This window comes from Barbus barbus (genome assembly GCF_936440315.1).
Source record: "Barbus barbus genome assembly, chromosome: 40".
Classification (NCBI taxonomy): Eukaryota; Metazoa; Chordata; class Actinopteri; order Cypriniformes; family Cyprinidae; genus Barbus; species Barbus barbus.
Window position 1 is genome coordinate 7612369 of NC_136718.1, and position 12776 is coordinate 7625144.

The 12776-nt window shown below is 36.3% G+C and overlaps 1 protein-coding gene across 4 annotated transcripts in view; it reads right to left on the reverse strand.

Annotated features, from left to right (window-relative positions):
- The window catches only part of LOC306859991 (sodium/potassium-transporting ATPase subunit beta-1-interacting protein 3-like), a 56606-nt gene that overhangs the window by 19753 nt on the left and 24077 nt on the right, over positions 1 to 12776 (reverse strand). For all 4 annotated transcript variants that reach the window (XM_079401482.1, XM_079401480.1, XM_079401479.1 and 1 more), the window contains exons 3-4: positions 12353 to 12433; positions 5312 to 5509 (exon numbers count right to left, since the gene is read on the reverse strand). In XM_079401482.1, the coding sequence (XP_079257608.1) occupies positions 5312 to 5509; positions 12353 to 12433 (279 nt within the window). The remainder of the gene's footprint in view (positions 1 to 5311; positions 5510 to 12352; positions 12434 to 12776) is intronic.

The following is a 12776-nucleotide window of genomic DNA, read 5'->3' on the forward strand; positions in this document are numbered from 1 at the left end:
GTCTGATCTGGGCTTTGGTACTACACACCTAAATAATGCTCGAGTTTGAGTTACCCTGGAAATAAAATCTATATTAGGATGTAATCACATCACAGGCCTGAATTTCAGTTTGCAAGAACTTCTATGCCATATAAAGACAAAAGTGAATCCTAACACAGAACTATCATAATGAAATGCATGTGAATGTGTGTTCTTTAAAGAAGTCTCTTATGCTAATCAAGGCTGCATTTATTTGATGAAAAGTACAGTAAAAATTGCAATATTGTGAAATATTATTACAATTTAAAATAACAGTTTTTCATTTTAATATACTTTAAAATATAATGTATTCCTGTGATGCAAAGCTACATTTTCAGCATCATTGCTCCAGTCTTCAGTGTCACATGATCCTTCAGAAATCAGTTGAATATGTTGATTTATTATCAATTTTGGAAACAGTTGAGCGGTGTTATTTTTCTTTTTTTTTTTTAGAACATATGATATTTTTTCAGGCCTCTTTGATGAATAAAATGTTAAAAACAACATTTATTCAAAATAGAAGTCTTTTGTAACAATATAAACTACTGTTCAAAAGTTTGGGGTCAACATTTGTTTGTTTTTTTTGAAAGCAGATAAGTTAAATTGATAAAGTGATAGTAAAGACTTGCATTGTTTAAAAAAAAATAATAAAGTTCAGCTAATTGCATTTAATTTAAATTTACACACACACATATATACACATATATATATATACACATATATATATATATATATTTTTTTTTTTTTTCTCATGTGTATATTTTCAAATGTCCAAAAATATTACCATCAGTTCACACTTTAGTATATAATGTAAATTATTTCCATAATAAATACTCCTTTAGAAGTAAAGTATACTACTACTTTACAAGTGACAGCACCAGCTGGAGCATCAGTCCAAAAACTCCACTTCCAATTTTTATCTGCTCTCAAGTAGCGTTATCTACCTTAGTTTCAGCTGGCCAAAGCAGAGAGAGAGAAAAAATAAATAAATAAAAATAAGAATAACTGCAGTAATACACACCCAGAAACTTTGAATACATGTTTGAAAGACGGACACACATCACAAAAACCTAATGCTTTGACCCACCACATGAACATGATGTCTGAAAGGGTAATTAGTCTATGTGCCAGTCACCCTGCTGTGACAGAAATGAGTCCAACACACACACACACTCCGTAAACAGCACTTCTGATGTCTCTCTCTCTCTCCTTCAGTCGCTGGAAGCAGAATTCACAGCCGTATCACATCTGAATCAGAGCACTCTTAACAACACTTAACAAAAGTGCTCTCGCTGCAACACACTTACAGCACTTCACACCCACCATGATCTGAGATTAAAAACCAGGCAAAAATATTCCACCTGTCAAGGCTGCCGAGCGGCTAAACAAACGGCTCCCAGATGTTTGCAACTGGCCACATCTAATCAAAAATCCACTTATATTTGTGTGTACATGAAAAGTGATTAAACAGCCGCAGGGAGCGAAGGGAGACACTTTGAAGTGAAACTTTTCTTAATGATGTTCTCAGACGTGAACTCAGCAACAGTCTGGATGGGCGGAAAACAAGCTGAATTTGTGATAACGCTGCAGAGTTTGGACGTGACTGTTTTTTAAAAGTGTGTTTGGGTGAAGGAAAATGAGCAGGAATTCACCCAGGAATTTCTTTATATTTCAAACATTTAAAAATGTTGCATTTTGAAGCCCTATCTCATGCCAATACCTAGAGAATAATTTATAATTTATTATTATTAGCATTAGTAGAAGTAGCAGTAATTAGTAATAGTATTAGTGATTAAAATTCTTAAATGTAAATTCAAAGAAATAGTTTGGGGGGGTGACTTAGTTTTGGAAAGTTTTCTTTTGAAATGATGCCACACCTGTTCTGCTTTGTGGCCTCAATGCAATATTAAACTTTGCAACAACAACAAAAAAGGGATATCTAGTAGATTTTCAGTGTGGATTGAATTTCGGGTGAAAAGTTCCTTGAATTTACAGCCATCTATTGTCGCTCCCTGGGGCAGAGAGCATGATGGGAAAGGCAGCGATGAATTCCCATACCATCCTGACAAGATATTCTTCTCTGTCTGAAGCAACTGCCTTATCTTGACTTTAGTGTTTTACCGAAGAGAGAAGCAACTGAAATATGAGAGGAAGAGATGTCAGATGAGAAAAAAGAGGCAAAGATGGAAGAGGAATGAACTCATCCACCCACTTATGCTGAAAAAAAATAAACGAAAAAAGTACAGAAAAGTGAAAACTGAGACACATAGTTATGACAGCAGTACTGTTTTTCTTCTTTGAAAAATGGTGAGTGAAATAAGATGTTGACTGTCAACCTCAGGTCAAAGTAAATATAATAGGTCAAACTAAAATATTATATTCATTTGATTTAATTTTGCAATCCCATTACTAAACTTTGGAACATTCATTTGTTAATTTTTACATTTAAATTAAATAGAAAAAATATATAATATAATATAATAATCATGCCAAACTAGTCCTCATAAACAACTGCATTTGTGCACAGATATTTAAAGAAAAGTAATCATGGCAGACCAAAGTGGTAAAAAAAGCTAAATCAGTCATTGAGAGCTAAAAGTGTAATCCCTGAAAGAAGGATGATGAAGAATGAAAAACAGAAGAAGGGGTCGCATCTGAAGGGCGATGTTTATGAGTTCTCCGGCTGCACAGGTAGCTCCCTCATGAGTTACACTAATGAGGAAAGCAGATGGTACTCTCACATAGTTGTCACAGAGGGAGGGATTTACATGAAGCTTTGCTAATGACTCTTCAGTTATTCACTTGTCATCTCGGGTGTGTGTCCTGCTCTACTCTCTGACTGTCCTCCTGTGACTCCTGTGGTGAAATTCAGAAATGTTTATGAAGCACTCGCTTGCTCTAACGTTTGTCCTCTCAATCCTGCGCAACAAAACAATTTGTCCCAAGTGACAAACCTTGCTCTCCCAATGCTGCCCACTAACACAAGCCATATTTCTCCCAAATATATTTATTTATTTAGTTAGCTAGATAGTTAGTGTAAATATTAGTCCTGTCAAAATCGCGATTAATCGCAAAGTTTTTTTTACATAATGTGTTTGTGCAGTGTTTATTAATAAGGTATATATAAATACACACACATACAGTATATATTTTGAAAATATTTACATGTATTTACATGTCTATATTTATATTCATATCATTTATATTATACATAAATATATGAATATATGAAAATATTTTTTTTCTGAAATGTATACACGCATGTGTGTGTATTTATATATACATAATAAATATACACAGTACACATACATATATTATGTAAACAAAACTTTTATTTTGGATGCGATTAATCGCGATTAATCGTTTGACGGCATTAGTAAATATATGTTTTTTGTTGTTGTTTTTTTTCAAAGGATTATAAAATTATTTAGTCAAGAAGGGGCCATCAATTCATAATACTAATTATAATATCAATTATAATAATTATATACTGAATAACTAAAAATGATTTAGAGCTCACATTTAAGATGCAAGATTCCATTACCGTATTTTTTCTTCAATAAAGAAATTTTTCTTCTGTAATGATAATGCAAAAAAGGGGCTTTATTTATTTTTTTATTAATTTAATTTCTTCAAGCTAAATCTTTTTTCTCACTTATTTATTTATTTATTCATTCATTTATTCAAACCTCTGAGAGATTCACATGGCCCTTTAGCCATCTTCTCATTTGTCTGTGCATTTTAGTACTTCATTTTCAAACTGTGGTGAAAAGACCACAAGCTGAGTACTTTGGGCACTGGAGATAAAGATCTGTATCCCTCTCACTAATCTCTGCATTCCCATTGAAGAAGCCTGTAAGAACTTGACTGGAGTGTGTGTGTGTGTTTAAGCTCCCACTTCCTGCAGGCCACTTTGTTCAACGCTCACCATGAAGTTATCAGTTCATTGTTTGAGCATGAGTAGATACTCATCACTCTGAACAAGCTTCCAGCACTCCTAACCTACACTGAACCAGTTTTTACAAACCTTTTACAAAACCTTTGTAAAAATATAACGCTTTTGTAAGTCTTTACTGTCACTTTCGATCAATTTAATGCATCCTTGCTGAATAAAAGTATTAATTTCTTAAAATTTATGACCCCCAACCTTTTAAATGGTGTTATGTTAGGTTATGTTATATGTTATGTGTTATGTTATATGTTTTGTTGTGGGGCTGTCAAATCAATTAATAGCGATTAATCGCATCCAAAATAAATGTTTGTGTTTACATGATGTGTGTGTACTGTGTATACTAATATGTATATATAAATACACACACATCTATATATTTAAGAAATATATATGTAATATATATTTATATTAATATAACATTAATCATATATAAATATGAATATACATATGTGAATATTTCTTAAATATATTCATAAATATGTATGTGTGTGTTTATATATACATACATACATACACATACATATATATATATATATATATATATATATATATATATATATATATATATATATATATATATATATATATATATATATATATATATATATATATATATACACACACACACACACAGTAAACACACACACACACACACATTTCGTAAACACAAACTTTTATTTTGGATGCGATTAATCGCGATTATTCGATTTGGCCCTAATATTATAATATATATTGCACTGGTGTTTGCAGATGCCACTTGATTTATTATTTTGGTTTTTGTATCTAATTCAGACATTCTACATTCTACAAATACTTTTGGAGGCCATTGTCCACAGCACATTTAAGTCAATAAAACAAATCCCTTTTCAGAAAACGAGCTCACAGTCTTTCTGCTTGCTGCCTGCTGATTATAATCCACTGAGTTTACCCAACTAACACTGGAGCAGCGCCAGACCTCAAATCAAGGGGCCACTTCAGCACAACAGCAGGGCTTCAGGATTCAGGCAGGGGCGTTTTACACATGTACGGTGTGTGCAGGCTACACTTTAGTCTGCTGTGGCTTTAAAGGACTGGTTAAGTGTAGAGAGACAGCCACTGATTTCCTACAGTAATGAAAAAGCACCATTAGGATGGAAGAGTGTCTGGAAAAAATGTGCGTTATGGGACGCTTTTAGTTATGCTATGTAGCAGACATACACATATAGTAAGTCTAAATATAGTGTGTAGAGATCACAAACTAGAGTAAAAACAGGATTTTTGGACTATTGAAGGTTTTCTGCATGACATGGCATATAATTTGTTTGTGTGTGTGTGTGTGTATATGTGTTTGGAGTGACTTACAGAGATAAGGATTTGGAAGCCACTGTGCAGGACTTCAATGTACTGGTACTCCAGCAGGCAGCCCATGATGGATATATAGGACTGTGCATCTGCACTGCGGTTTCCGCTGGTGGGGATCTCTCTTCGGACACAGCCCGGCCCGTGCTCGCTCCACCAGGAGTGATGTGCCGAGATGTTAAAGGTCAAGAGGTCGCTGTCCTAAAACGACAGACAGGAGGAGCAGTCATCAGCCTCAGCCACATGTTAATACAAAAGATGAGGGAGTGAGTGACAGAGAGGCTGCGCGCTGTAAAGCATGCATGCATAATTTATCACGGAGCTGACAAAGAATCTGGTCCAACATGAGAGAGGGAGGAAGGACGTGTATACATACAAAAGATGGAGGAAGCACACTATCGCTTTCAATATGCATTCATTGTTTATAAGTTGTGGTCATATTTATGACCGATTTTACACATGAAAACTGATCAAATTTGGTAAAATTGTTGCGTGTTATGCGTTAGTTATTCAAACAAGCCATTGTTTTGTGTCGTTACATATTGTATACACACACTATCTCCATTATATTGTTAAATCTCTCACATTATAATCTCTCACATTGTCTACTAGCAGTTAGGGCCGGGCAACTTAAGTTTCATTAAAACCATGTCAATAGGTCACATTTATATGCATTTATTATTATTATAGGATTTTTTTTACTGGTCTATGTAAATAAAATAAATTATATCAAATAAATTATATAACTAATTTAAAAAACAATATATTATTGAATTAAAGCATAAGCTCTTATGCTATCATAAGTGTTGACAATATTTCTAGCTATATGGCCCAGCCCTATTATCATTTTGTGCCACTGCTTGTTCAGCAGTACTATCTTACAACATTTCTTTCCATTTAAAATAAAATTTTCTGACTCCCTATTCACATATTACTGTAAATAAAGGGAATAATTATGTTTGTGTCTGTTCTCACAGTCCTTAACCTGAACACTGCATGTGTGAAAATGCAGTGAAATACAAGTGTCACCTCAGAGTTATGCGTCTGTGTTGCAAATGTTCCTCATACGCTCACGGATACGTGTACATCAGATGTAATGGATTCTGTCAATCCACACAGTTCTCAGGCTGTATGAGATGAATGACACTTCTCAAAATGAAAACGTATGGACTTTCCTATGCTTATTAGAGAGGAACTCGTCCTTGACCTCTTTCTGGCTAATGGAGACACAGATGCGTTTGGCCACCTCATCATCAGCAGGCATTATCATTATACGCGTCACTATATGTCACTGAGAAGAGTGTGTGTTTGCGTGTTCAGAGAGGAGGTCGATACCAACCGTACTGTCCCGTATTTAATCACAGCCACAGTGTGAGACTGACAGCCACAGCCTGCGGCCATGCATGAGAGGATAACCCCACCAAAACACCTCAATCAAGCAGACAGAGAGAGAGAGAGTGTTTCATAAAGTGCCCAAGCACTTAATACACCTTTCCTCTTCAGTGAAACTACATGTCTCATGTTCAGAGAGTTAATATGGTTCTCCATTATCTGAATGTGAGAGATTAATTCCACATTCATGTTGTGTCAGAATTATTGTAAATATGAGATGACAACTCTGAGCGGTTTGAGTCTTCTGAATTATTAGTTTCCATGGCAGCGCTTACAGCCAACAGATTCATGTGCAATTTTGTTGATGACAGCAAAATACTTTAAGACAAGAAGATTAAAGATCAAAGAATGAGCACAGTACACTTCTAAAATTATTATTATTATTATTATTAGTAATAGTCACTTTCCCCCCTGGATCATTAGTAATTAAAATCCATAAACACTGAAATGTATTTACGCTGACAGGCGTGGAGGTTCATTTTATAATTTGACTGCTAAAAACTATTTGATTCATATGTTTCCAAAAGAGATGATATCCAAGTAGGTGAGTTGCTTATTTAATTTATCCATTTGCACCGGTTTGACTCACGCATACTGATTTACACGTGTTTGAATATCCTAGGTGGACACTATCATATTGACAGTGTGATCCGTTAAACAGCAACATGGATGTATTGCTTCATTTCACATATTTTGCCTGAATTTCATGGATACCAGCACACTGCAGCATTAAGAATTGACAGACATGATAAATAATGCAAGCCAGACAGACAAGATAAACACTGGAAGACAGAAAGACATGATAAACACTGGGAGACAGACAGACAGACAGACATGATAAACACTGAAATAGACACAATAAACACTGTAAAACAGACAGACATGATAAACACTGGGAGACAGACAGACAGACATGATAAACACTGTGAAACAGACAAACATGATAAACACTGGGAGACAGACAGACAGACAGACAGACAGACATGATAAACACTGCGAAACAGACAGACATGATAAGCACTGGGAGAGAGACAGACAGACATGATAAACACTGGGAGACAGACAGACATGATAAACACTGGGAGAGAGACAGACAGACATGATAAACACTGGGAGACAGACAGACATGATAAACACTGGGAGACAGACAGACATGATAAACACTGAAATAGACACAATAAACACTGTAAAACAGACAGACATGATAAACACTGGGAGACAGACAGACAGACAGACAGACAGACATGATAAACACTGGGAGACAGACAGACATGATAAACACTGGGAGACAGACAGACAGACATGATAAACACTGGGAGACAGACAGACAGACATGATAAACACTGCGAAACAGACAGACATGATAAGCACTGGGAGAGAGACAGACAGACATGATAAACACTGCGAAACAGACAGACATGATAAACACTGGGAGACAGACAGACATGATAAACACTGAAATAGACACAATAAACACTGTAAAACAGACAGACATGATAAACACTGGGAGACAGACAGACAGACAGACAGACATGATAAACACTGGGAGACAGACAGACATGATAAACACTGGGAGACAGACAGACAGACATGATAAACACTGCGAAACAGACAGACATGATAAGCACTGGGAGAGAGACAGACAGACATGATAAACACTGCGAAACAGACAGACATGATAAACACTGGGAGACAGACAGACAGACATGATAAACACTGGGAGACAGACAGACAGACAGACATGATAAACACTGGGAGACAGACAGACATGATAAACACTGGGAGACAGACAGACAGACATGATAAACACTGCGAAACAGACAGACATGATAAGCACTGGGAGAGAGACAGACAGACATGATAAACACTGCGAAACAGACAGACATGATAAGCACTGGGAGAGAGACAGACAGACATGATAAACACTGCGAAACAGACAGACATGATAAACACTGGGAGACAGACAGACATGATAAACACTGAAATAGACACAATAAACACTGTAAAACAGACAGACATGATAAACACTGGGAGACAGACAGACAGACAGACATGATAAACACTGGGAGACAGACAGACATGATAAACACTGAAATAGACACAATAAACACTGTAAAACAGACAGACATGATAAACACTGGGAGACAGACAGACAGACAGACATGATAAACACTGGGAGACAGACAGACATGATAAACACTGGGAGACAGACAGACAGACATGATAAACACTGTGAAACAGACAAACATGATAAACACTGTAAAACAGACAGACATGATAAACACTGGGAGACAGACAGACAGACATGATAAACACTGGGAGACAGACAGACATGATAAACACTGGGAGACAGACAGACATGATAAACACTGAAATAGACACAATAAACACTGTAAAACAGACAGACATGATAAACACTGGGAGACAGACAGACAGACAGACATGATAAACACTGGGAGACAGACAGACATGATAAACACTGAAATAGACACAATAAACACTGTAAAACAGACAGACATGATAAACACTGGGAGACAGACAGACAGACAGACATGATAAACACTGGGAGACAGACAGACATGATAAACACTGGGAGACAGACAGACAGACATGATAAACACTGTGAAACAGACAAACATGATAAACACTGTAAGACAGACAAACATGATAAACACAACATGAGACAGACAGACATAAACACTAGAGACAGACAAACACTGCGAGACAGACAGATAAAATAAAGAGAAACAGAAACACTACGAGACAAGACATGATAAACATTGTGAGACAGACAGATAAACAAACAAACAGATAAGATAAACACTGTAAGGCAGACAGACATAATAAATACTACAAGACAGACAGACAATGAGAGACACACAGACATGATAAACAAGACATTGACAGAGACCATTTATCACTATCATAATGAGAACCACATGATAGAAACTGCAATACAGACAGACACACATGATTAACACGGACAGACAGATAGATAGACATGATAAACACACTGAGACAGACAGAAAAACATGATAAAGCACTGTGAGAGCGAGAGAGACAGACATTATAAACACACTGACGGACAGATAGACAGAGATTATAAGCACACTGCAAGACAGACAGACACACATGGCAAACACATTGATGGACAAACAGACAGATTTGATAAACACTGTGAGACAGAGAGACAGAGAGACAGACAGACAGAGAGACAGATACATATCTAATGTCAGACTGTTTCATTCAGACTCATTCTTCTCATCACAGTCTAATCATAATCAGTCTTACAGTAGGGGGTCCTCAGTGCAGCATAATATTATCATATGGTGTGTCATTTGCTGTATAACAGCAGAGACAGCAGTGAGCCAGTCATATTTTAAGGTGTTTCATTGAGAATAGTTGTGGGCCGTGTTAATGCAGGGGTTGCATGAAAAAGGCTGAATAATGGGGAGCAGGTGGCAGAGGGTCGGACCCAGGCATTAACCCAACAGATGGACACACATCGCTCCCTCACTGCTACATATGGACAGCAGGAGGACAAGCGGCTAATAGAGAAAACACTCACACATATAAACACACAGAGACAGAAAAGAAAGAATCAATGCACAAAATCTCTGCTTCTGGACAGCAGATCTGTCTGAGTGAGCTCATGAATATTCATGTATTGACTTTATAGAGGTGAGGGGGGTTTTGGGGGAAGGGTGTCCCACCTGTGACAGCACAATAAAGAAAAGGGAGGGATTGACGGAGCGTGACTGTGTGAGACAGAGGAAGAAGAGGATGAAAGACACAAAAAAACACCCACAAAAATCAAGGTAGGATAAAATGTGACTGAGCACATAAACATACAATAAATGAATAAATAAGAGCAGAAAATGCTTCCCATATCTTTTGTTGTTAACATCCAAGGTCATGAGTCCAATTACACAACTCTCTTTTGAGCAAAGAACAAAACTAAAAAGATTCAAATAAATACATGAATCAATACAGCTGATACAAATATAAGCGTGGATTGTGCTGAACGAATTATGTGTTGTGGGATAAATTACTGGCTGCTAAGACATTGAAGCCATTGAAATTCAAGAGACACTAAGAAACCAAGCACTCAAACTATAAGAAAAAACCTGTTGAGATTTTTCAAAGTAAGATATATAAGAAACAAATAAATTAACTACTGTTTTTTACTGTTGATTTGGTAAAGAGTTTTTTATGTTTTTGAAAGAAGTCTTTTCGGTTCATCAAGGTTGCAGTTATTTGATCATAATTACAGTGAAAACAGCAATATTGTAAAATATTACTGCAATTCAAAACAACTCTTTTCTATATGAATATATATATGTAATCTGTAATGCAAAGCTGAATTTTCAGCATCATTACTCCAGTCTTTAATGCCGCATGATCCTTCAGAAAACATTTTAACATTTCTTTTAGTCAATTCAATTTAAAATAAATTAAAATAAGAGCATTTATCTGAAACAGAAATCTTCTGTAACATTGCAAATGTCTTTATGATCACTTTTGATCAATTTAACGCTTCCTTGCTGAATTAAGAATTTTGATACTGTTGCTTCTCCACTGGATTTTGAAGCAAAAGTGGTAAAGAAACATCCTCTAAGCAAGTATGCAGAACATTCTTACACACTCCAATAGTGACTGTCATTTTACTGAGGAGGATGTAATTAACCTCTATTGTTGGACCTGGAACAACATTCCTGTCAAACAAAACATCATCCTAACCCTATTCCCAACCACAGCTATTAGCATTTCTTAAAATTAGAGGGACATTAAATTATGTTCAGACCCCAAACTTAGTCCTAACTTAACTCCTGAAATCTGATTGATTATTTCCACGAAAAAAAATAAAATAAAAGAGTACTGTATGTTGATCCAGAAACATGTTCTGCTTGATAAAAAATCATGGTCATCCAAACCCATTATTTCCTAAGTATGAATTCTGTATGAGTTTGGATGTTTTTTGGACAAATATTTCCTTTGTCCTGGGATAAAATGAGTCATTTGTCCCATGCAGCTGCGACAATTGTGTAAAAGGTTAATTTTGAAAGAACAGCAGCTCATTACACATGTACCAGATTTACTCCTCATGCATTTGCATGCAAACTTTAAGATGTATTTGTGCAATTTCACTCCACCTTCTGAAAGCGGATAAGAGCTTTTCATTGTGGGAACAAGAAATCTGAGTCCAGGAAACTGGCCAAGCTGGAGTCATAAACAAGCACACACAGAGAGAGGAAAATGTGTAAATTATACAGCGAGCTTGTTTCTCACTGTGCTAACACACTAGGGGCTGAGTGTTTGAGTCCATGACCTGTCAGGACATGTAGACAGAAGTGTATCATGGGATGAGTTGGGGATAACACAACTGCCGCTATAACCTTTCCAAAAGGCTTTCATCTGAACTCATTTCCTTTACAAAGAAGCCCTGTTGTTTTATGTGCCAGTTTCTGGTGTGTTCAATGCAAACCTAAGTGTAAGACACAAAGCTCTGGCACTTCTAAATAAGGTTTTAGGCAGTCTGTTAAAACATAATAAATGGCCCCATTTAGCTATGAAACAGGGTCATTAAAATGCCTCAGACTGTTAAACACTGACAGCTCACCCCATGTAACTTTAGCTGGGAATCTCTCTTACCTTTGATAGACCTCCAACATCCAGGTAGAAGCAGATAATAAAGACATTCCAGGCCACCCACAGCGCTGTCCACACAGTATACTGCCAAAAAGATGGACAATTCATTACTCCAACAATTCATTCCAACATTTAAACATAGGCTACACTGGTATGGTCAGCATTTACTGTTGCTCGATGTATCTTCACAGCCAAAATCCACCCATTTCAACAGGAATCTGCACATTTGGCAATTTTGTGCGAGGATGAAAACGCCCCAATTTCGCTCATGTTCAAGTTGATCACATTAATTTGCAGCGCTGACCAACCTGAAAGCTGACTTGTTTGAAAGTGACATCTGTGTGAGCTGTACTTTTTACATCTTTACACTACTGACAATTGAAAACGTATTATGTTTGCCCGCTAAATTTCTATGAAATATTGCTAA